Source organism: Saccostrea cucullata, unplaced genomic scaffold (assembly GCF_032062105.1).
Source record: "Saccostrea cucullata isolate Sc308-1 unplaced genomic scaffold, CSIRO_AGI_Scuc_v1 ctg602, whole genome shotgun sequence".
NCBI lineage: Eukaryota > Metazoa > Mollusca > Bivalvia > Ostreida > Ostreidae > Saccostrea > Saccostrea cuccullata.
The window spans coordinates 37,037-60,941 of NW_026926551.1; the positions used below are offsets into that span (position 1 = coordinate 37,037).

General features: G+C 33.9%; 3 protein-coding genes across 4 annotated transcripts; 2 read left to right on the top strand and 1 right to left on the bottom strand.

Moving 5' to 3' along the window:
- The first annotated feature begins 4,384 nt into the window (after positions 1-4,384).
- Positions 4,385-5,819, top strand: LOC134272004 (protein THEM6-like). The gene is made up of 3 exons (XM_062754239.1): positions 4,385-4,503; positions 5,005-5,216; positions 5,353-5,819. The coding sequence occupies exons 1-3, from the start codon at positions 4,473-4,475 to the stop codon at positions 5,581-5,583; spliced, it is 474 nt and encodes a 157-aa protein (XP_062610223.1). The 5' UTR covers positions 4,385-4,472; the 3' UTR covers positions 5,584-5,819.
- Positions 5,820-6,834: 1,015 nt separating this feature from the next.
- Positions 6,835-13,146, bottom strand: LOC134272005 (histone H3.v1-like). Of its 2 annotated transcripts, none has more exons than XM_062754241.1 (11): positions 13,127-13,146; positions 12,629-12,720; positions 11,262-11,409; positions 10,914-11,108; positions 10,495-10,656; positions 10,033-10,336; positions 9,335-9,564; positions 8,682-8,801; positions 8,293-8,485; positions 7,639-7,999; positions 6,835-7,087 (listed from the first exon to the last, which is right to left on the bottom strand). In XM_062754241.1, exons 2-11 carry the CDS (start codon positions 12,715-12,717, stop codon positions 7,054-7,056), a joined length of 1,836 nt encoding a protein of 611 aa, XP_062610225.1. In that variant the 5' UTR covers positions 12,718-12,720; positions 13,127-13,146; the 3' UTR covers positions 6,835-7,053. The 2 variants fall into 2 exon arrangements, with proteins under 2 accessions (XP_062610225.1, XP_062610224.1); XM_062754240.1 differs by having other exon boundaries at positions 10,033-10,339.
- An 81-nt stretch (positions 13,147-13,227) lies between these two features.
- Positions 13,228-19,987, top strand: LOC134272010 (alpha-N-acetylgalactosaminidase-like). Its single transcript, XM_062754244.1, has 9 exons — positions 13,228-13,319; positions 14,971-15,120; positions 15,442-15,616; positions 16,270-16,444; positions 16,618-16,712; positions 17,113-17,274; positions 17,567-17,764; positions 18,053-18,148; positions 18,590-19,987. The coding sequence occupies exons 2-9, from the start codon at positions 14,972-14,974 to the stop codon at positions 18,752-18,754; spliced, it is 1,215 nt and encodes a 404-aa protein (XP_062610228.1). The 5' UTR covers positions 13,228-13,319; position 14,971; the 3' UTR covers positions 18,755-19,987.
- Positions 19,988-23,905: the final 3,918 nt, after the last annotated feature.

Consider the following 23,905-nt stretch of genomic DNA (forward strand, 5'->3'; position numbering starts at 1 on the left):
CATGTAGCAGCTAGTGTTTTAAGTATTTACACTAGAGTGGGACAGAAAGGAGTTGATCCTGATATTGGAGAATCCAATCACACTGCAAGACTTGGTAAATTAATTTTTGGATCTATGCACATAGTTTCAAGGAATCCCTGATTCCATAAATTTCACAATTTAGAAGATCAAAAACATGCACTTAGTTTACCTGCTAAATACCCATTGGAAGAGAGGATTTTGATACATGTCACTTGATAAACAATAGAGCCTGATCCTGCCCTCAAATGTACCCTGGGTCCATGCAGCTGCCATGAATTTCACAATTATGGAAGAGGCACCTTGATCATAACTATGCACTTAGTTTCTTTGTTTAATACCGAGAAGTAGAGATTTTCCAAAAAAATACTCTTTTAATATATAAACAGTGTAGCACCCAATCTAATTAAAATTAGATGTTAGATCTGCTCGCATACTTGCTACACAACATCTAACAACATCCCATAGAGCCTCACGCCAGAGGTCAAATTTGAAACAACTCTAGACATCCGCTTCAACAATGATATGATGATTTTGCAGGCGACGATATGATTGTTGATAGAATATGACCTCTGATGTGACCTTGTGTAGCACAATCATTGATATCCAAAGAATTTCTGACCCTGCATGGGGCTATAAAGAACAATTTACAGTTTCAATGCAAAAGCCCTGTATTTTTCTAAAATATGAAAGTGATATAAGAAAATAAGAAATCAGAATTTATTCTTTATGAATAATAGGAATTCCATGGAGTAGGAATACACAAATCATTTTTCTCACATGACCTCCTGAATGGTAACTGTAACGTCATTAACTTGTGCATTTTCCCGTATTTTCTTTAAAAGTTGAGACTAAAACTGAGGTCCTGTGTCGCAGCAGGTGCTGGCACGAAAAATGTCCCTTACTGCTCAAGTGCAGGGTATAAGTCAAAAATTGCAACTATCCACCAGCAATTAAGTGGTGGCGTCTCCATATGAGTGAAAATTTTTTGAGAGGGGCGTCAAACATACAATCAACGGTACGGAGGGCGCTGTTGAAGATCCAGATCTTGGTAACGTGTGGGTGTGAAGAATAGTTACTGTGGATCTCCAAATGTTTTTCAAAAGCTTGATTTATCTAAATATCCTGATCCTTTATTGACCTACTGTTGATCAGTACTGGCACTCTAAGTGGTGTTTACTCGAAAATCTGTGTTTTTTTTGGGGGGGGGTGATCTTTAATCCGATTTTGTTAGCTCCGAGGATCTAATAAATGATACAAATTAATCAAAAAACTGAAAATATTTGGAACACACAAAGTAGAATTTACATACCTTACATCAACGTATCTTCCAGATTTCTGGGTCCCTGGTTATATCAAATATTTTCCCTGTATCCTCCTGGTTTAAATTATTTATTTTTTTCGGAAATAAGTTTATCGGTTCTGAATTTAGGAAGCGTTTCCTTGTGTTGGTTAAGAAAAATGACTGTTTACCTTGTCATTGCTGGGAAAAGAGTACCAATTAATTTCCCATAGAACTCTATACAAACCTTTTGCCCTCCAAGTAATTTACTAATTCCCGTTCAAACAAATCACTGGTATTATTTGAAAGTTCGTTCTAAGCACTTATTAAAAACACGAAAAAAAATATACCGTTCCGCGGCGTTTATAGGTCAAATTTGCAGTTATTTAGAACTTACAGAGATCGGCAGTAAATGACACCCTGCCAAAAATATCAATCCCCACTCCTACAATCTCCCCTGGTATTTCTAGAATTTTTGTAATATTCCCACATTCCATCATTTATTTCAAACATTAATATTTTTACTTTAAAATGAAAATATTTACATACCTCAATTCAGCCAATCAGGTAAAGCCTACCCATTTATTACTCTGCTTCATCTTGTTCAACCAGGAAATGATGTCAAAATCTGGGTCTTTGGTGCTCTTTTTCCTATACTTACATATTTACCTATCCCAGAATTAGTCAATTTTGTAATTTTCAAAGACCTTATACTTACCAATATACATGTATGAAATTTGAGGCCTGTCACTTCAGTGTCTTGGAATCTGTGGCCATCTTAATGAATGTCCCCTCCCTGCTGCAGGTGCTTTTCCAAAGAGTGAAAAACTTTCATTCCTGTGATGAAATCTGGATACAGTTGTCACTGTAATGAATAAAATATTTATAAAATAACATGATTTTGTTTTTTGATGTTAATAAAATGATATAAAGTCATAATTGTGTCAATTTTTTCATAGGGGTGGAATCTACCCAGAATAAAGAAAAAAGGTCCAAAATTTGATAAATCATACTTAATTAAGCAAAATTAAAAGGTTTTAAAAAGACTGATATAGAAATTTTCTTATGCTTATGAAAAGTAAATTGTTTGAGACTCTGATATACTAAATGATTCTTATCTAACCCCTCCTGTTGCTTAAGTATATACAAAAAAGTTTCCCCACCCCCCAGTGAAAGACACTTAGAGAAATAGCAGGTGCCCCCTATTATATTTGTTTACAATTAATTCAGACAAGAGAAAATTAATACTTTTGATAACAAATCAAAGTGCAGTGTCTGATAGTCTTATACAGTACAACCATAATCTACATTATTGAATTTCATGCTTTAAAAAGGGGAATTCAGATTAATTTGTAAAAAATTAAGAAATGCAATAATTGACTTAAAACCCCAAAATGTACACCACAATAAGAGGCTGAAAAGTTAATAAATGAAAATTTTACCTGCAATGTACAGAAATCTGTCCGACAAAATATATCGGGTGGGTAGCGAGTCTCCATCTTCTTCTTATATAGAGAAAATGCCCCCCGCCGATCAGATACCAAGCTCTCCCGGGGCCAGGAAGCTGAAATATGAAAGTCCTCTATAGTCTTTAAATGAAAATAAATCAATAAAGTTAGTCAAATTAAGCATAAATCATAAAGAAAACAGCAATATTTTTTCAAGTTTTCTGAAAAATTACCAAATTACATATCTTCTACATGGCCGAATGTTTAAAAAATGGATCCGTCAAGGGTGGAATACATGTTTTACAATTTTACATGTAATTACATGTAAATATTAGAAAAGTCAAATGTGATACATGCAGTAATGCCATTCCAATAATTCAAGAAAACAAAATCAGAAGCCTAAGGTCACAATAATTAAGATTATATCATGTTGAAATTCTACATATTTGGTTAGCTAGTCTAAGGGAAGTAACTCTAAGTACAAAAACTGGAAAGCAGTAGAAAATGAGTTGCAGAGAGTCACCCTGATGGAACTACAAAGAGCAAAAAGAGGGAAAACACATACCTTTGTGTAGCTACAATATAGAAACAACCAAACTACAAACTGATCCCCCCGCAGTCAAAGGGAGGCAATCCACAGGATCACATACACTACCGACATGATACGTCAAGACAGAAAATGACCTCCTTTCACATGAACACCACGAAACGCACTTTTAAGGGCCGAATAAATCATTTGAAAAGATACCAAACATGCAGACGTATAAGAAACTAAGCAAAAATTAACACCAGGCCACCCTCCTACACTTCCAAAAGTACACATATATAGCAAATCATATAAATACACAATTACATGTAAATGTAAAATACATACATAAATTTATGAATACATACAAACATTTATTATAAGATCAATCTGATACATTTTCTTAACTTACCTTTCTCCTATGGCCAAGTCAACTACACATTGTTTTACCAATTTCCATCCTCTGTAACCCCCCCCCCCCCCCAATCTCTACAAAAGACCCAAAATCACCTCTAACCCTAATTCCACAGATAAATAATTCAAATTTTTGCTAATTTTTCTCTCGAAATGTCTTCAATATTCAAATAAATTGCTAAAAATAACTTTTCATGACTTTCACTTCACTTTACTTATTAAAAAATGGGGTCTCTATAGGGAAAAGAGTACCAATTAATTTCCCATAGAACTCTATACAAACCTTTTGCCCTCCAAGTAATTTACTAATTCCCGTTCAAACAAATCACTGGTATTATTTGAAAGTTCGTTCTAAGCACTTATTAAAAACACGAAAAAAAATATACCGTTCCGCGGCGTTTATAGGTCAAATTTGCAGTTATTTAGAACTTACAGAGATCGGCAGTAAATGACACCCTGCCAAAAATATCAATCCCCACTCCTACAATCTCCCCTGGTATTTCTAGAATTTTTGTAATATTCCCACATTCCATCATTTATTTCAAACATTAATATTTTTACTTTAAAATGAAAATATTTACATACCTCAATTCAGCCAATCAGGTAAAGCCTACCCATTTATTACTCTGCTTCATCTTGTTCAACCAGGAAATGATGTCAAAATCTGGGTCTTTGGTGCTCTTTTTCCTATGCTGCTGCGGCATTTGCTTTGTTTGATGTTGCATATTACACTAGAGTTGTAATTTCCTTTATTCTGTACACATGGAAGGGAAAATTTAAGCGAATGCCGATTTTGGATGAAAGCATAATAAATGGTAACGTACCATAACCAGATAAACATCTCTGATAAAGGGGCGGGCCTACTGTAGTCATGAAGAAAAAATATCTTCTTCACACATCATTTCTAATATTAAAAATAATAACAATAAAATGATTAATTACATATGTACATATTTCATAATAAGTAACGTAAAAGAATGTGGACGCATTTGATACTATGGAATCTAGGCGCCTTGAAACGTATTGAACCTTTATAAATTTTTGCATTCCACATGTTCTAATGATAGTATTCTAACTGTCAGTTAGGGAGGACAACAAACTTCAAAAATATTTATGATTTCTTTTTAATGGCTGCTTGTTTTTCAAGATATGCAATATTTATTTCACCAAATTGAATGAATTGGCAAAAAAAGAAAACTATCCAAAGGCATTTTTGCTGGCTAAAGGTTTATAATCCACTATATATACTCTCCTCAGAAACCCTTGGCTAGCAAAGATGCTTTAAACTAATTTCGAACTTTTTTTTAATACTACAGGAGTGTGTTGGACAAGTGATCTAGATGCAAATTGGCACATGAACAATTCACGCTATCTCCGTGAATGCGATTTTGCCAGGCTGAAATTTTTTCTGGAAAAGGGCATTTTTAGTGGCCTTTGGAAAAGCAATGCTTCAATCATTAATGGAGGAAGTACCATAAGATACAGAAAATCTCTGAACTTCATGGACTTTTTCTTCATAAAATCAAAAGTGAGATGTTTTTCATACCTTACCTATATTGTATAAAATAATGAAGATTTTAAATACATATATTTGTAACAAGACTGCATTACCTTCAATTTTTGAGCCATTAATGTAGAGCACATAAATTTTTCTTTTTCTTCAGATACTCCACTGGGATTCAAAAGCATTTTACCTAGAGCATCAAATCAGAGAAACAAAAACTAACTTTGTGTCAGCAATTGCACTTGTCAAAATGGTTGTGAAAGGAGCCAGTCCTGACACAGTGCTAAATAAAATGGACATCACCTTAAGTTCACCAGCACCACCACCTGAGTTACAAAGATTTATAGAACTAAATCAGATATCTAGTGAAAAACTAAGAAAAGCTATGTAATTTATCAAACTTGATCAATGTAAACTGTGATAAATGTATATATAGAAATTAATCAGGTCTCAAATGAAAACTCAGGGAAATCATGCATGTACCATGTATGTATGTTATCAATAAATTTGAAGATAAGGTAATTATAAGACTTAATGCCAAGATCAGTTTTAATGTCAGTGACTGTTTCTTAAATTTTTTTAAAAAAATACCAGTTTGTGTAATTTCATCATCTTACCAACACTCAATAAAGGGGTTCAACTCTGATTCAATATTAATATTCTTCTCTTTTTTCCTATCAATCCTCATGTTTACTAGGTATTCAAAAGTTGAGTAGCATATTCAAAAGTTAACTTGACCCTAATCAGTGAATTGATATATATTGCAGAAATACCATATGCTACTTGACATCTGGAGTGAAATAAACAGTAATAACATAGCTAATGAGATCACTGAAGGAGATAAACTCTTCAAAATTTGGTCAAAGTTATTAAAGCTGGTGGATATCTTTAATAATATCCTCTGTCAGGAAAATATTGTTCCTTTACATGTATTTTTTAACTTTAAAATATTTATTCAAATTGTATAATTATGCATCTACATGTAAGTTTGATGTGTTACTTGGGATGCAGAACTTTAAAAGGTTTATTCAAGTGGAAGCAAACAATCATACTGAAAGGATACTCAGAGTCATTGCTTTAAGTGAACATTGCGGCTTTGGACGAGACCTTAAAATCTGAAGACTCATGCCATTGTAGACATTAGCATGCTACATACCGTGAAATCACTAATTTTCGTGGAGATTTCATTTTCGTGGTTTTCAAGGTATGAAGAGACCCACGAATTTATGTCCACCACGAAATGCAATTTTTCACATATATTACTACTGAACAATTCTTCAACCACGAAATCAAATCCCCATGAACCAATGAATTTTCCTCAAACCACGAAAATTTGACCCCTCAAAAATATGTGATTTTACAGTAACTGCTCAATTGGTTTAACCAACCTCCACTTCAACCTCTTTAGAAGCTTGTCTTTTACAGATGCCTACAGGGAGGAGGGGCATGATCAACATATTTTGACCATTACCATATAAACATATTAAATTATCCATGTTTATTGCCAAGATTTAAACCTTTTTAAATTAAAAAAAATTTAAGATCTTAACTTTTTAACTTTCCAAATAAAGAAACTATGAAATATCTCATAACTCCAATTTCTCAAAAATCTTCATAATCAAATAAAGTTCTGAATGCTTATATTAATTTATTAACAACAAATAACAGCTAGTGCATTCTATTAATTATGACATAATTTATCATTAGCACATGGTTAATATGACACATGAGGTAGTTGTTAATGCTTGCAATCATCAATCACGTACATTACTCTGTACTGCCAATACATTTAAATAATTAATCTAATACTCTTCTCTCTAATCTTAGTCTACACAAATTGTCATTTTTCGTCCTCATTCTTTCAGTTTTTCAGCATAACTTCTGTTGATTTAAATCTGCAAAATAAGAAACAAAATATTCAATTGTTGCATAGAAACAGAGAAAAATTCCAGAAGACGATTAGAACTTTGATTAATATGATGACAATGCATATCCATTTTAAACACCCAATATTTCTACCATACAGTTACGATAGGGAAGAAGGAATTTTAGAGGTACCTAATATTACATTTATAAAAAAAATCTAAGGTCTTTCAAGGAAGTGGAAATAAATGTCAACTCTTTACATCAGATTGTCCGAGTACTACATATTAAACTATCAGGTTTCACTTCTGTTGGAAGATAAATTTTATGTGTATCTACCTACAGTAAAGTTTGATGAATACTTTTAACCATATACACACTTCTTTTTTTGTCTATACATTTTCAAGATTTAGGAAATAATTAAATGTAAGTAAATCAGATAGTTAAATGACTATCAATGGTCATGAAACATTGGTCTACACCCTGGCAGACCTACCAACACAACAGTGTACATGTACCACCCGATCTAAAGCTGCAAAGCAATATGGCCCACTCTTTGAATGTAAGTACAATACAAACTTACAGATTTTTAATCCTGTTCACTTGACTCTGGGTATCTGTATCCCCAGTAGGGAGGTTCATGGATTCCCCAAGCACAATCTGTGTGTCCATCTCCACTGTGTTGTGTTGTGGAGTACTGGATCGCCGCGGGTCAGTTGTGTCGTTATTATTGGAACAGAATGTGGTCTCCGGAGTCCTATGCTGATGAGGGGTACCTGCCACATGACGAATTGGGGAAAACATGACCAGAGTGGAATCATCATACAGGGCGGACTGATACGGAGGAGCTTTATACTTGGGGGATTTCTCTGTTGTGTGATTTGTGGTTATCTGCTGAGGCTCTGTACTGTTTCTTTCCTGTCCTGACACTGTTATTGGATTATCTTCAATACAGAAATTGATTCTTTTTTAAAAAACACTAAAGAGCTCAAAAGAATTTTTTTTGTAAATTTTATACAAATATGACCTATTTTGATTCCATTTGTTAAAATTTATGTTTAAATGACTTATGTTTGCCAAATCCTCCTACAAATACACGTATGAAAAAGAGAATCAATACAGTAAAAATTGTTCAATGGCTCATTTCTAAGCATATACTGGTACATCTCATTATTTAATCTTATGGCTATAACAACAAAAATTATTTCCATAATACAATGACCAAAACTTCCTGTACCTGCTTTGCTCTTTAGAGTAGAGCTGCTAGGAGGTCTGGTAATTTCTGTCATATTGTAATTCTGCTGTCCCTGACCCTGAAGATTGGTATTAACGCCAGATACAGCAGATCTCTGAGGTACTCCATTGTGATTTGTAGGCTGTGGTAATGTTGGCTCCTCTTTTCTTTGAGAACCAGCTAACACTGCCTCAATCTAAAATCATATTTTTTAGCAATATTTTAAATGAAAACCTTCTTAAAACAATTCCTTTCTATGTATTCAAAACAAAAAGTTATTTGTATTTCTGGAGTATTCATCTTCTTTTTAACTTGTGAAATATAAAAAAAAAATTTCTTTCATATTGCATTTTTCCGCTTATAATTCTTTGTGCATTTCTACCAAATCATACCTTGCTTTCCATCATAGAAACCCTATTTTCCACAAGAATCATACGTGCATTGAGAGATTCAATAGACCTGGTTAATCCAGACTCCAGAGTCCCGAAACACTTAGTCAGCTGCTCTATAGCCTAAAACCAAAAGATTATAACACACCTGACCATTAGGAAAGCATACATATATTTGTGGGTTGTTTTTTTTTGGAAGGATGATTTTGTAAAGTTTTTAAAATGCAGGTACGTACGCCTGTTTAAATGTCAATTTTTGCTAGAAGTCTATAAGTAACCATTTAAAATTTAAACTATCTGCATTATTATTGTTTGCAGCTAACTGGAAAGTTTCACGTTACGTCATGATCTAGTGGACAGCTGCGCTCAAGGTAAATAGTACACGCCTCCTAATGGCAAGCTTTACGACTGGAACATTCTTCCTATCCCTGATTGGTTGCTCGTGCAACAGACTATTTCCGTGTCAATGTTGATAATTTAGTTAACTAATCACGTGAATTGTTTACGCTGGATGCATCTGACGAAAAAGATCGTGACGTAACATGAAACTTTACAGTTAGCTGCAAACTATAATAATTCTATGGTATATGTATATATTAGCTATAATCATAAGTAGATGAGTTTCATTCTATGATGTATATAATAAACTGCATAACCTTGAGTATATGAGTTTCATTTAACATTTGCTGGTTGGCCTGGCCAGCTTGAGGCTGCTGTGGATTGCTGTTGTGATTTCTCTCTGTTTCGATTGTTTCTCCATTATGAGGCTCCATGATGGAATGTGCTGGTGTAGCGGCCATCACCGTCTCTATACCATCCTCCTCTTCCTCTTCTTCTTCCTCTTCCTCATCCTCCTCTAAACAGAACTGAGCATGGCCTGGGATATCTGAAATAAATGAAGACTGTGGGTAATTACATGGTCATTAAGAATCTCTCTTATAGATTCTAGGGCTTGGAAGATATTAAAATTTCAATAAAATCAGTTCTGTGTTAGAATAATACAAACTTTTTTGACAAATACTTAAAATACTAAAGTGGAAATGAATTAAGCAGACAAAAAATTTTATAAGGCTAGTGCCAATCTACATTCATATCTAGCCAAAACAATTTTTTTTCATTTGTGTTCAGGCATTGGCCCAGTATTTTTGGTGCACACTGGTTTTGTACAACTGAAATAGGATGGACAGACAGCTAGATCTTTATAGGGTACCCACAGAAAGAGGCCTTTTGCATTTAAAATCTGTAAGACCAACTTCAATTTATGCTCAGTGGGAATACTGTCAGAATACCCTGCTTTCTGCAATGATTTTTTGATAGCCACTATCATAACAATAGTATTAAAATAAAATCATACCACTTGAAAATGGAATGGACGATCTGGTTTTTGCAATGCTAGGGGTAACAACTGCCCAATTAAATCCTCTAACATTTCTACCAGCAGATGGCAGCACCTCTTTGGTGACCCTAGGTGGAGAGGTCACACTGGCTACATGGACTGGAGGTGACCTCTGTGTGATGACTTGGTCTGAAGATTCTGATGAAGAGGATGTGTCAGCATCTTTTGTTGGTGAGTGGTTGTCCAGTAATCTGTTATTTGATACATGGTGAGCTGTATGCTTTGGAATGTTCTCAGCTGGTTGGAGCAATTCATTGACAACCTGCTAGATGAATTTATGTTTAAATTCAAAAACTGTTTCTGAATTCAAATATGCCATAATTTTAATGTCTCTGTTATCTTGTCTTGAAAATAAGGTAATCAAAGACAACAAAGCTCAGCTTGAGAAATATTACTGATTTCATTATATGCCTGATTTACCTGATGGGGATCAAAATCTGTTAGAGAACGAGGAGATACAACCGCATTCTTAGTGTCTGGCAGTCCCTCCCTCTGTGAACTGTAGGTATCTAGGGATGACCTGGATCTCCTAGAGCTGTTGGGTCTTACTTGGGTCTGGTCAGTCACTTTGGTCTTGCTGGGCTTTAAAATTTATCAATCATTAAAGTATCCATATTGCATCAAATCGACAAAATAAGTGACCATGTTTTTATCCTAAATATCTTAAAAATTATATGACGAAGAGTGATTTTTTTCCACATGTTTTTGAATGACCCTTATAAAAAACTTGCAGAATAAGACATTTGAACTATAAAATTACCTTGATATATCCATGGTACTCAGGATATCAGTGTTCAAGATAACAAAGTTAAACTGTAGTATATTTCAGTTATATTCACCTTCATAGAGACCACCTGTCCCAGGTTACTAGTCGTTGTTGTGGGGGCCTTTTTCTGAGGCTGTAGAGACTTGTTCTTTAGTTGAATCAGTTTCATCACTTCTGTGCACATGATAATTTTCCTTTCGACAAAACCATTGTTAAAAAACTGTTCCTTTGTTACAGGAGGTTTATAATGAAACAAGTCCCTCAAAATCTGTAACAACAAATTATAGATAAGTACATGCAATGCTATATTTACCATATCGGCAGAGAGAAAGCATATTAGATAGTACAAAGAGAGAGAATAAAAACAATAAATTTTAGAAGACTAAGTGACCTCAGTATCGATTTCATGCATCCGTCTCACCTTGTAGCACCCCTCCATGAATCGTAGATCTGTCTTGGTATACAGCTCAGTGTCTGTGCTGGCAATCAGCTCTGCTATGGAACAGCTGTATGTGGTAAATGCGTAGTGGTAGATGGGAAGAAGGGCTGATGCCTTACCCTGTGCAAGTCTAAAGGGAAAATCTACCATAGTAGTAAGATTTTAAACCACATTAAATATATCATTTAAAGTTGTGCTTAAATATATACAAACCAAATAAATGGTACAATAAAACTTGTTTAGTACGAACATGTATATTGCTAATTCACGAATATAGCGAAGTTATCTTGGATCTTCAGCTATATAAATTTAACGAATTCCTTATACGGATATAATGAATTACGGATATAGCAAAGTAAGTTCACAGGTCCTGGCGACTTCGTTATAACCAAGTATTACTGTAGTTTGATATACACAATCATTTTATTTTTGTTTTCAGGGCTCTCGATTCTCTAAAATTGGGGCCGTTCAACGGCCCCGTTCCCAATGCAAAAAAGGTACCTTTTTTCCCAAAAGAAAGGTGTAAATTTCCCAATTTCAATCTAGAGTAAAATATTAATTAAAAAATAAAAGTCCATCAAACCTAATCGCAAAAAAAAAAATCCCCAAACAAAACACATTTGCAAATGAAATTGAAACTGTACTACTATTTTATTAGTTCGCGCCAAATGCATTTGTAAACTGGTTCGGGGAACCAGGTTATTGTTTTTACAAAAATGTATACAACTATGAGTGCAGAGTATCTTGTTATGTAGTTTTGACAAAAACCAGCATTTTGGTTTCAAAAATAGACATTTCATTTAAACATAAGTAAGCTGCACCTAGAAACATACCCGCGCTTCGGCATGTTCAGTCTCGCGCTGTATTGGTAAGCAAAGTTGCCCATGTGATCGAGGAAATTCGGGACTATGTGACTAGCGACTGTCACGCAACCGCAATGTCAAAACTCAAAGATAGTAATTACAAAGCTAATGTACTTTCATAAATAGCCTACGTACCCATGTTTGTTCTGTTTAACTGTTTATTCAAACCAGAGTTAGCATTGATGATAAAATGCTAGAAAAGCAAAATTTGAGGATTTTTTTTTTAATGAATTTGTTTTATCCAACTTTTCCCAAAATGACGATAATTTTCCCAATTTGAACGGCCCCGGCCCCAGTCCCAAAAAGTGGTGTGAGAGCCCTGGTTTTACCTTAATGGCTTCTCACTGACAGTCAAACGGTTGAATAAATTTAATCCTATGTGTTTTTTGCCAGAAAATAAATTTTAACACATTTTTTTAACTACACAACCTGTCTCCTTTCTGATAGTGTAATTGATCATCATCATCATGAATTAATATAACATACCCATTCAAATCCAAACTTTCCTGGTACTTCATAATCTTCAGTTCTTTCTGAAGTTTTCTGATATTGTTTGTCAGATCACCAGTTGCCATGTTCTGTAAATACAATATAAAACAAATAGAAAAAGTAAAGATTTTTTTTTATTTCATCATGTTCACGTAAAAATGGAAGGGGAGGGGGTGAAGTGACAATCTGGAGTGAGGCAAAACACCTAGTCATTACACAAGTATTAAATGCATACACGCATTGATCAACAAGCCATTTCATTACACACCATAGTAAATAATATGGCACATTCATATTTCATGGCAGGAGTGAGGGGTGAGATGGTGTGTGGGGTGCACCCTCAGTCTACTGAGGAAAAGAATTAAACTAAAGCTCTGCAAAATGGAGAGAATTAGGTTCTAAATCTATTTCACCATCTGACCATGTGCAGATAAAAAATATAATTCAAAAACCTTTGTTTTTTACGCAACAGTTGTTGCTATTTGTTGTACTAACGTCTAGAAATCACACTCCTGACAGTCCTGTTCAATTATTGATGTTTCAAACATGTTTTGGCGCGTCTTGGAGTGTAAATTATCGTGTACACCGTGCCCGACCATTTTTCTCCTTTTTATTTCCGTACGCATGCTTACCGTTTACTCATTATTGTACAACAAATAAATAGGGAAGAATATCACGCTTGTACAAAGTAAATATTTATTAAGGTTGATGGCCCATCATTTAAGAGGATAATAATGGTAATCTCAATCACATGGTAAATCACATGACCATTCCTCATCTCACGTGAAACGAAAGTAGGCAGATACTGATAGAAGGTATGTCACTATGTGTAGTAATAATCTACTTCATTTTAGCAGTTAATTAATTAAGGTATGCTGACTTAATTGTTGAACATGTTTTATCTATATTAGCATCTATGGGGGTTGACTGCTAGTGCACTTTGGAAGGGTGGATCAGGTTCGGGGAGGGGCTAACAAAGACTGACATTGTCTTGGAGCATTATTTACCTCTGTATTCAATTTTAATATGATGCCTTTTGTGATGTGTTCACCGCTGAATACTTAAAACAGACTTAATCTGTGTATCATGAATAATTTGCAACAGAAAATGAGGAACGGAAAAAGCTGCAACAGACCAGACTGGGTTTCAAACCCAGGGCGATGCAGGCTCCCTAAATCTCCAGTCAGGTGCTCTATCAACTGAGCTATCTGGTCACCATCGATCAAACCCATCTGATCCCCACATTCCTCCCCCTTTAAGGTATCCCCCCTCGAAGACACCATGTAAGTACTTTGACGGGGCTTTCACCTGTCACTTCCAGGGCACCAAATGTGACAGGAAAGAAGAAAGTTGACCTTCCAGGAAAGGGCCCTGGGTTGTTGTTTTCTAGGGCTGGGACAATATATCAAGATATCGATATATCGTGATATATGTGAGGATGATACGCATATTGACACAAATGAAGAAATATCGAAATATCGCCCATGAAAATCTGACTTCTATTTTTCTTTGTTTATTTAACATTTGGGGTTTAATATATAAGATAAATAAGTTAAATATAAATATAGATATGAAATAAATAATAATTAACACAATTTCAGTAAAATATTTTTGTTTGACAACATATAAACAACTATTTTGAATAAATTATTCTTATTTGCAAAGAAATAATTTGTTTATTTCAATGCAAAAAAAGATTTTATAAGCAATTTAACATATCGTGATACATATCGTATCGTGGCTCAAATATCGTGATACGTATCGATATAGAAAAAGTTGTATCGTCCCAGCCCTATTGTTTTCAGGGAAAAGACCTTTAAGGAGTGGAGGAGTGTTGTGGCCAGACATGTTCTGTCACTTGTGGCCAGATAGCCTGATGGAATGAGTACTTTTAATTACTTGAATTTCAGAGGAACCTGGTTCAAATCTTGGTCTGGTCCATCTCATCATTTTCCGTTCAGGTTATATATTCAATACCAATTGGGATTTGTAAAAATGCGTTATTATATTGGTTGTCAGTGACTTATGTTGAACATGAAATTCAGTTGCATAGAATAATTGCTCATTGGCATGCAGCTAATGATATGTCAAATGGTAATCCGTTCTTTGAAGGAAAGAATGTGTTCACTATCTGAATAGCAGATGAAACATGAATTTAGCATGTTCAAGATACATTCACTTCAATCACTTGTGTCTTCAAACAATTGATTCTTATTTCTTTAGAATGCTATAGTTTTGAATATTCATTATTGATTTAATCTGCAATGTAAATTTAAAGTTCTTGAAGTATTGATTATTTCATTGCTGCATTTGATACATTTAAGCTTTAATTTTCTCAGAATGAAGACCCTGTTGTTATTCCTGGCTGGGCTCTCCAGTATCTATACACTGGATAATGGATTGGCCCGCACTCCCCCTATGGGCTGGAACTCATGGGAACGTTTTAGATGCAACACTGACTGTCTCAATGATCCAGAAAATTGCATTGGGTGGGTAATCATAATAATATGGATTTTGTATTTAAAATACAAATCACTCGCCCTTTAAAATTAACTTGATATTTGTTTCATGTAACCTTTAAGCAGTGTATGAAACTGCCCAGAAATGTAGAATCCATGACTGGCAGATTGTATTTGGTACTTGAACTTATTTTCATGAATATTTTAGATATGTTGTATTCACATCAGTGCCTTTTTATTGGACAGTAACTGATTTTTGAACCAGTACTACATTGTAATATATGTATAACACATGATTTAACTTACATATTTACACAAGAAGATAATGATTTGTAACCTTGTTCATTTCAGAGAGAAACTGTACATGCAGATTGCGGACAGAATGGCAGAGGATGGCTACAAAGACGTTGGATATGAGTACGTAAATGTAGACGACTGCTGGATGGCCAAAAAACGAGGACCTGATGGAAGACTGCAGGCAGACCCTGACAGGTTCCCCAGTGGCATGAAAGCTCTGGGTGACTATGTAAGCTTTATCATGTACAGGTTCTGTTGTGAGGTTACTGGAAACTAGACATGTCTTGTTCTTCTTTTAAAGAAATTTTATTTGAAAGGAGTAAATACATGTATAATATCAAAATATCACCAGTTTGAACAGTTGATGACACATTTGTCGATATGATACATGTACATTTGATTAAATTACTCCATAATATGACATTGAAAAGCATCAATAAAACTTGTAGAACTTTTTTTTATTACCAACTTCAAATATTAATAAAATGAAAATCAAATTTCTTCCTGTAATTAATGCCAACTAAAGTAAAGACTTTGTATTTCTAGTAGTAAGTTGATATTAAAAAATGTTTTATTTTAAACTTACTAGTCAGACATTCATCAATACCATATAAGTAGAATTTTTAGCGAGCTAGGATTTAATTTTGGCATTATTAGCGAGGGTCATGAGATCGCTAAAATTAAATATCGCTAAAATTAATTGCATTTCATTTGTAATAGCTTCTTTAGTTAGCATTATAAAATCGCTAAAATTACTTCTCGCTTAAATTAAATTACCAATTTTTAAAGAGAAATCGCTAAATTTGTGTCCTGCTAAAATTTCCACTTCTATTGTACTTCTTTGTTTGATAAAAAAAAAATCACTTCCTCACACTTTTCCAGATCCACAGTAAAGGTCTGAAGTTTGGGATCTATGAGGACTTCGGGACAGAAACGTGTGGGGGATTCCCTGGCAGCAAGTTCTTCATGGAATCTGATGCTCAGACATTTGCTGACTGGGGTGTAGATCTACTGAAGTTAGATGGTTGTTATAGTAATGTAGAAGACATGACTTCTGGTGAGTTGTTTTTTGCTAGACACAGCAAGTTTCTTGTAGTATTTTTCTTTCTGAATTGTAACATGAGATGAAGTACAGGTTAATGCAAAATAAAAATCACACATATTTTCTGATGATACCCAGTAATTAACTCTCAAAATTTGTTTTTGATACATTGTATGTATTTTTCTCAGGATATCCCATTATGGAGTTTTTCCTCAACAAAACAGGCAGACCTATTCTCTACTCTTGCAGCTGGCCTGCTTACTTTGTAGCCAATGATAAAATTGTAAGTAAAGCAATCAAGGAACCACAAAAAATTTTATAAATACACTAAAAAAAAGGAATTATATCACTGTTATGTCAATAATCAATGATCTTTGTAAGGAAATAAATAACTTGTGACTCATTTTTTGCCATATTTTACAAAAAAGATAGGGAAAATCCCACATATTAGTCATTTGAAAGCCTACATTTATGCCATCTGCATGTGATATGGCAGTCTATTGTTAGACGCAAGGTAACTTTTGATCCATCTAAAATAGAGAACTGATATTTGGGCTTATTTATAAGGAGTTCCTTCTTTATACATAATAAAGGTCAAATAAAAATAAAAGAATTCAGAAATAAATTAAAAAAAAATAATTGTTTACTTGATTTAATTTCTGACATCTGTCCTTTTTTTGCAGCCTGATTACAAAGCTATTGCTAAGAGCTGTAACATCTGGAGAAATTTTGATGATATCCAGGACTCATGGGATAGCGTGGCCAGTATCATTGGATACTATGGCAAAAATAAGGGAAACTTTTCTGATGTAGCAGGTCCAGGAAATTTTAATGATCCTGATATGGTATGTTCTTTGTTGAAATTTTTAGAAGGATAACTTCATATAAGATGAACATAAATTGCTAGAGATGTCAAAATACTGTTTTGTATTTTTAATTTTTTTTCAGAATGTAATATCATGAACGTATCAGTGCAGTCATGAAATTGCACTGTCATTTTATTGCATCTGTGTGTTTTTGTAATTGGTATAAATTTTAAAAGAGCATATTAAAAAAAATGACATATAAAGCATTAAGAAAACAGCTTCACAAACAGAAATATTCAGTGTCATTGAAATTATATTTTCATTTTTCCAGATAATAGTTGGAAACTTTGGCTTGAGTAAGGAACAGCAGAAATCCCAGATGGCAATGTGGGCCATCATGGCAGCCCCCCTGATCATGTCCACAGACCTCAGGAATATTGACCCTTACTCCAAGGCCCTCCTACAACACAAGGGGGTAATAGCCATCAATCAGGATCCCCTAGGACAGCCCGGGGCTCTATTGGTAGATGTAAGTAAATACTGCATATAGGGCTATTTTCAGCGAATTCTATTTTTTGCTCTTTTGCACTTGTGAACAATTTTGCCCTGTTACAAATTCCCCCCATCATAGTTCTGTTTAAGAAATTATGCTGTATTCTTTGAAATTGCCCCATTTTGCATTTACCCATCCATGAAGAGGGCAAAAATAAAACAGGGACATAGATTTCCCTGTTTACAGTACTAAATGATTCGGTATTCTGAGACATTATTTGGAGAGTTTGTTTATGTGTGTTTACTGTTTGTTTATATGTAACAGATGAACCAAATACAGTTCTGGTTTCGGCCGGTCACTCCACAGGGAAGTGTCGCCTTCGCAATTCTTTACACTGGATCAGGAGGAACTCCGGAAAAGGTAAAAATTACATAGAGATTTATGTTTATTAGTTTCTTTGTACTTTGGGATGTAATCAGTTCTTTGGAAATGTCAGTAAATTTCTACCACATGACGTTGCTCATTCATCATCATAGAAAGCCTTTGCTTCAAAGCCATTTAAATTCAAATTGATATGCATAATGGCTATGAATTTCTTAGTTTTTCATTTTTTGACAACACCTGTCTTTTTTACCAGAAAATGTAATGTGTCAAACTTTAAAACAACAATGCTTGATACTTGACTACATGTAAACAACCCATTTCAAAATCTCACAAGTTCTTACTTTGTTTAAGGAATCATTTTCATAAATAAATACATCACATACTTTATCAGTTTTCAGCATTGTACTTTTTCATTGTTTCCACCCTTTACTGCCCTGTAGATAGATAACTTTTAATTTAATGTTTGTTTTTCTACAGCTGAGTGTGGAGTGTCAGACGGTAGGCATGATAGGACCAGGGGCGTACAATGTCACAGAAGTGTTTGACGGACGGTTTATTGGAATGTTTAAACCTATGGACAAAATCAATGTCACCGTCAATCCATCGGGGGTGTTTTTTGCGAAGGCTGTGTACTTAGGTTAAGATATTTGTTAAGACTTTATAAGAGAAATGTGAATTTCTATCATTCCATCGCCATGTTGTCAAGTTTGTATATGGGCAATGTTTCTCAGGTGTTAATCTGGTTGTTGTTGCACAACTTTCGGGGAAAAAAGTTTGAATACTAATCATTTTATGCCAGCCATTCCAAACATTCCTTTATATATTATTAATGTTTTAAATCTATGTAAAACTTATCAATCCATGAAATCTTAAATTTATTGCTAGAAAAGAAATAAATGTCAACAGTTGTTTTAACATGTTTTAATATTTCATATGTTTTATAATACACTGTACTACTTAATATTCTTTTTTGCATACCAAGCTACACCATCATCTGAGAAAACCGTCCTTTTAGACTGTGATTTCAAAATATCTGTCCCAGAAGAGGACGCTTTCATGTTAAAAAGCTACATTACCCTCTCAGGTTGGCTTTACAGTCACTATTTTTTGGCATTGCATATGGGTACCTGTCATATGATGAGAGCACTTTATGAAACCTATTCTCCTAAACCGAGTTGTCCTTCTTTCCCAACTCAGAGTGAATACAATGGTAGAAAGTGCTCTTAGCTATGATATGTTAAAAATAATGATCTTAAAATTTTTCCCCTTGGGTATTTATGCAATATATTTTTGGTCACTCAGTTTTTATAATACATTCTTTATAGATTTAATAACCTAGATATAATACTCCTTGCATTTATTTATAGAATCGAGATAGACTTTAATAATAATGTAGAGGCTAATTAATCTCACCTGATTTCTTCAGCTTCAGAGTGATGCTTATTTTTCTTTTTATAGGCCATATTAAAATTGCACAGATTAATTTTTCATAAATAAAATATCCTGTGTTTGAGTTATAAACTATTTACAGAATACACATACAGTGAAAACTGTCTAATCCGACACCTGTTCAATCCATCACACTGTGAATTCCGACATTAAATTTCTTATTCCCATTTCACTTTTGTTCCTGTTTTTTACACCAGGCAATCTGACACCCTGTTTATTTCAACACAAAATTTGTCTCCCAGTGGATGCCAGATCAGACAGGTTTCACTGTATACATTATAGTAATGCAGTTAATTTATTCAATATCCTCTTGCCCTACAATACTGTTTGTGAAATGTAGAGGTAGTAAATTTTTGCTTAATTTGTTTGATTGTGTGTTATGAAGATATATTGTGGCATAGCATAATAAATTAATAGAATTGAAAAGTGTGTTTTGTAATATGCATATATTATTATACATGTGTATATAAATTTAACTCATATGGAGGAGGAGTAGTGAATAAACCCTTGAGAAAAAGGAATGGACACTAGAAAGAGAAAGGGGTCAACCATAGAGAAGGAGGAAAAGTAATGCTTTAAGGAGGAGGGTATAGGCAGCACTCCTAAAGGAAAGGGTGCCTAGGGGAGGAACGAGGGAAGGAATAATGAAGCCTGAGAGAGGAGCAGGATCTGGAGAAGAGGATGAGGGCTATGGTTAACTGTATGAGGACTCATGACAACTTACAAGACAAAACTCACAAAAGTAGTGCTTTTGTGTAACTTTTGCAATTGTAGCCCTGGAAATATACTTTCATCTCTGTTTTAATGAAAGAAAGGCTCCCCCCTCCCCTCCTCAGAATTTATTGGTTCGCACTAGATGTTGCAAACTTCAGAGTTCACTTCTCTCACACAATTCCTTCTCATTTCTTTGACATGAGAGACACTAATTGTTTATTTGACAATGATCAGCCACGAAACTGTGAAAAACGTTGATCAAAAATTTTATTATCAGTCAATACGTAGCACAATTTGGACTTAACTTTCGAACAATTAGTACCTGTATAAGGGCCTTCATATTTTAAAGGTGTATCCCATGTGACATGGCTTCCTTTGAATAGCAACAATACTGACTTTTTGACCTAGACCTTGGAGTTTGACCAACCAAAAAAAGTTTCTTAAAATGTTTGTGAAAAGCAACATTGTTATTTTCCTTATTACCCCATTTCTTTTTTTTTCCACGAACGAACAATTAATTTTCGTATTTAGATTCTCTAGCACAGTTACAGTAGAATAACCTTCTTTAACAGCAATTTCATTTTCTGAGTGAAATTTGATTGTTAAATTTCGTACACAAACCACTTAGATTTAACGCTTAACATTAAGAACAATACACTTTGGAAAAGTTTCAGATCTTTTGCAATGTGATAGCTACTTACGGCTAACTCGATTACACACCTAACGACACTGTTATGATATTTCTTAATTTGTTTTTAATTTGGTTAAGTTAAATAAATTGAAAATTACATAGGTCTCAAGAAACATAACGAAGAAATTTAGAATGTTAACTAGTAGATGCATATTTCCCATATTCTTCAACATAAATGCCCCTGTTAAGCCAAGTATATCAAATTGTTTTACAATTGGTTAAATGTAAGTTCTTTGATTATCAGGATGTAAAGTCAATAGCATTTATGTAAATGATTTATTTTTCACTTTTTAAAATCATATAATGATTTTTTTTTTAATATTCAGTGATCAACAATTATCTGGGAATATGAGAATAAGGTTACGGTGAAAACAATGGACTCCAAAGCCTTTGTCATTAATACCAGTCAGTTGTGGCTCATACTTTGTGAAGCTATATTATCAAAAATAAATCAATAATAAAAGACTCAAATTTATTTATTCATAAAAGTCTCTGTTTCAATTTTTATCCAGAGATCGGTTGCCCGCGTGGCGCAGTTGTTAGAGCATCTGCTCTAGAGTCGAAAGTAAGGAGTTGATCCTTACGTCGCGGGTTAATCCCTCTGCGGGATGTTGAGACCGCACGAGACCGTATAAACCGAGGTCCCGTGTTACAGTAGGTGCTGGCACGAAAAAAAACTTCCTGCACTATGGCCCTAAGTGCTAAGTATAAAACAAAATCTGCAGCTCTCCACAGGCGTGGTGGCGTCTCCATATTAGTGAAAAATTCTAGAGATCGTAGAATCATAACACAAATCCATGAACTTTATATTTTTTTTAACCCAAAGATTAATAACAAATATTTTACTGTGAATTAATGTAATTATTACGGAAATATTAAGTGCAGGTAATACGTAAGCTGCATATTACTTTCACAATCATGAATGGACTTTGCAGAAGCTTTTATATAAGGAGTAGTCTTCCCTATAATGGTTGTATTCAATATATGTGCTTGTAAATCACTGATACCTGTATGACAGCAAATTCGAAAGTAAAGGCTCTTTAAAAAAAGTAATACTCCAAGATCATGAGGTAAAATAAACCAGAGAACCCAAAAGAAAGGACGTTTTTACAAGAAATATACATTTGATACATGAAAGTCCTAGCAACAGCCTTTAAATGGTACAAAAACACAAATTTGTTAATATTTTCTCAAATTTTCAATATAAAATCATGACTTATATGTTGCTATAGCATTTCACACGAAAATATAATTAAAAACAAAACTTTTATCTGGAAATTATTGAAATTACGAATTCCAGAACGCTTTTGATGAACATATCCTTGCACTTTTACAAAGTAATATTTAATCTACCGGTAATACAATGTAGCTAGGAAAAGTAGATGTTTCGTTGTGTATTTATGAGAAATATTTAAACTATAAACCAGAAAATTCAGACCAGAATGTGAGAAAGCAAAACCGACTCGCCAGTATTGTCAGTCCGTGCTCAGTGACGTGTACATATTAATTTAACAACTTGAACACACCCGTTCCAAATTCGTAGTTTCAATAATTTCCAGACAAAAGTTTTTTTTAAAAAATTTATTTTCGTGTGAAATGCTATAGCAATATATAAATCATGAAATTATACAAAAAATTGAGAAAACATTAACTTCAAATCTGTGCCCATGACCTTTTCAAGGTTATGAGTAAGAATTAAAGTTTTTCAAATGAAGAACAATTAAACTCCAATTTAATTAATGTTATGAGGTAAAAAAAATGTTAGTACCTTGAGACATGAGATACATGAGATTTGAAAGCCCTTACAACAACCATTTGTCCAAAGTTTAAAGTTATTTTTTTTTAAATAGAAAATTTATAATGCAGGTGAGAATCAAGGTCATGACGTCAAAAATTGATACACATTTGAAATATGAAAACCCTAGTAACAATCGTTCAAATGTTATACGCAAGTTTAAAGTTTTTGAGGTCAGACCAAAAACCATTATTCCCACTTGTTTCGGGAATAAATTTTAACCCATAGTATAAAAATTATTATACTATGGGTCAAAAATTTATTACAGAAACAAGTGCCTGTACCCCCGAATATCCGGGCAAATTATAGATTTTGATTCTATGAAGATTTTATATTAAGCAAATACATTTGTTATTGTCGTTGTGTATTTATGAGAAATATTTAACGAGGGCCTTTATATAAAACAGATGTATCCCTTGTGACAAGGCCTCCGTTAGGATACCAACAATTCAAACCTTTTGACCTTGACCCTGGAGTTTGACCTGCTTTTGAAAAAATAACCTTGTTCATAACCTTTAAACAATTAATGCTAGGGCTTTAATTTTTCACATGTATATTTCTTAAGACAAGGCCTTTCCCTAGGTACCTTTAATTTGACATTTTGATCGTGACCTTGGAGTTTGATGCACATATAAAAAATGTAATCTTGGCCATAACTTGTTCAATGTTTTTGCTTGGACTTTCATCTTTCACAAGATGTACCGATATATTCATAACAACAAGTCCTTTCTTTTGTCAACATCATTTTCCATCGCTGAACATTGGAGTTTGACTTGCATTTGAGAAACGCCAACCTTCGCCAAAAGCTGTCATCTGGGAGCATCGGTGTTTCACAAACACACCTTTCTTTATCTCTTGACCTTGGAGTTTGACTTGCATTTTGAGAATATTTAAGCTTTCTTATGAGCTGCCATACGGGGCATCAGTGTTTCACAAACCATCTTGTTATTAGATTATATTCGGCATTTGTCAAGACGTCAAAAGAGGGCAAAAATAAAACGAGGGCAAAATTTTCTCCGTGTGCTCTGTTTCACAGTCATTCCTATTGATAAAAAGATGCTGGTTTTATGAGAGAAAACAATAAATATTTGATAAAAAACCACAGTTGAAAACTTATCAAAACTTTACACAATATATGACTCGA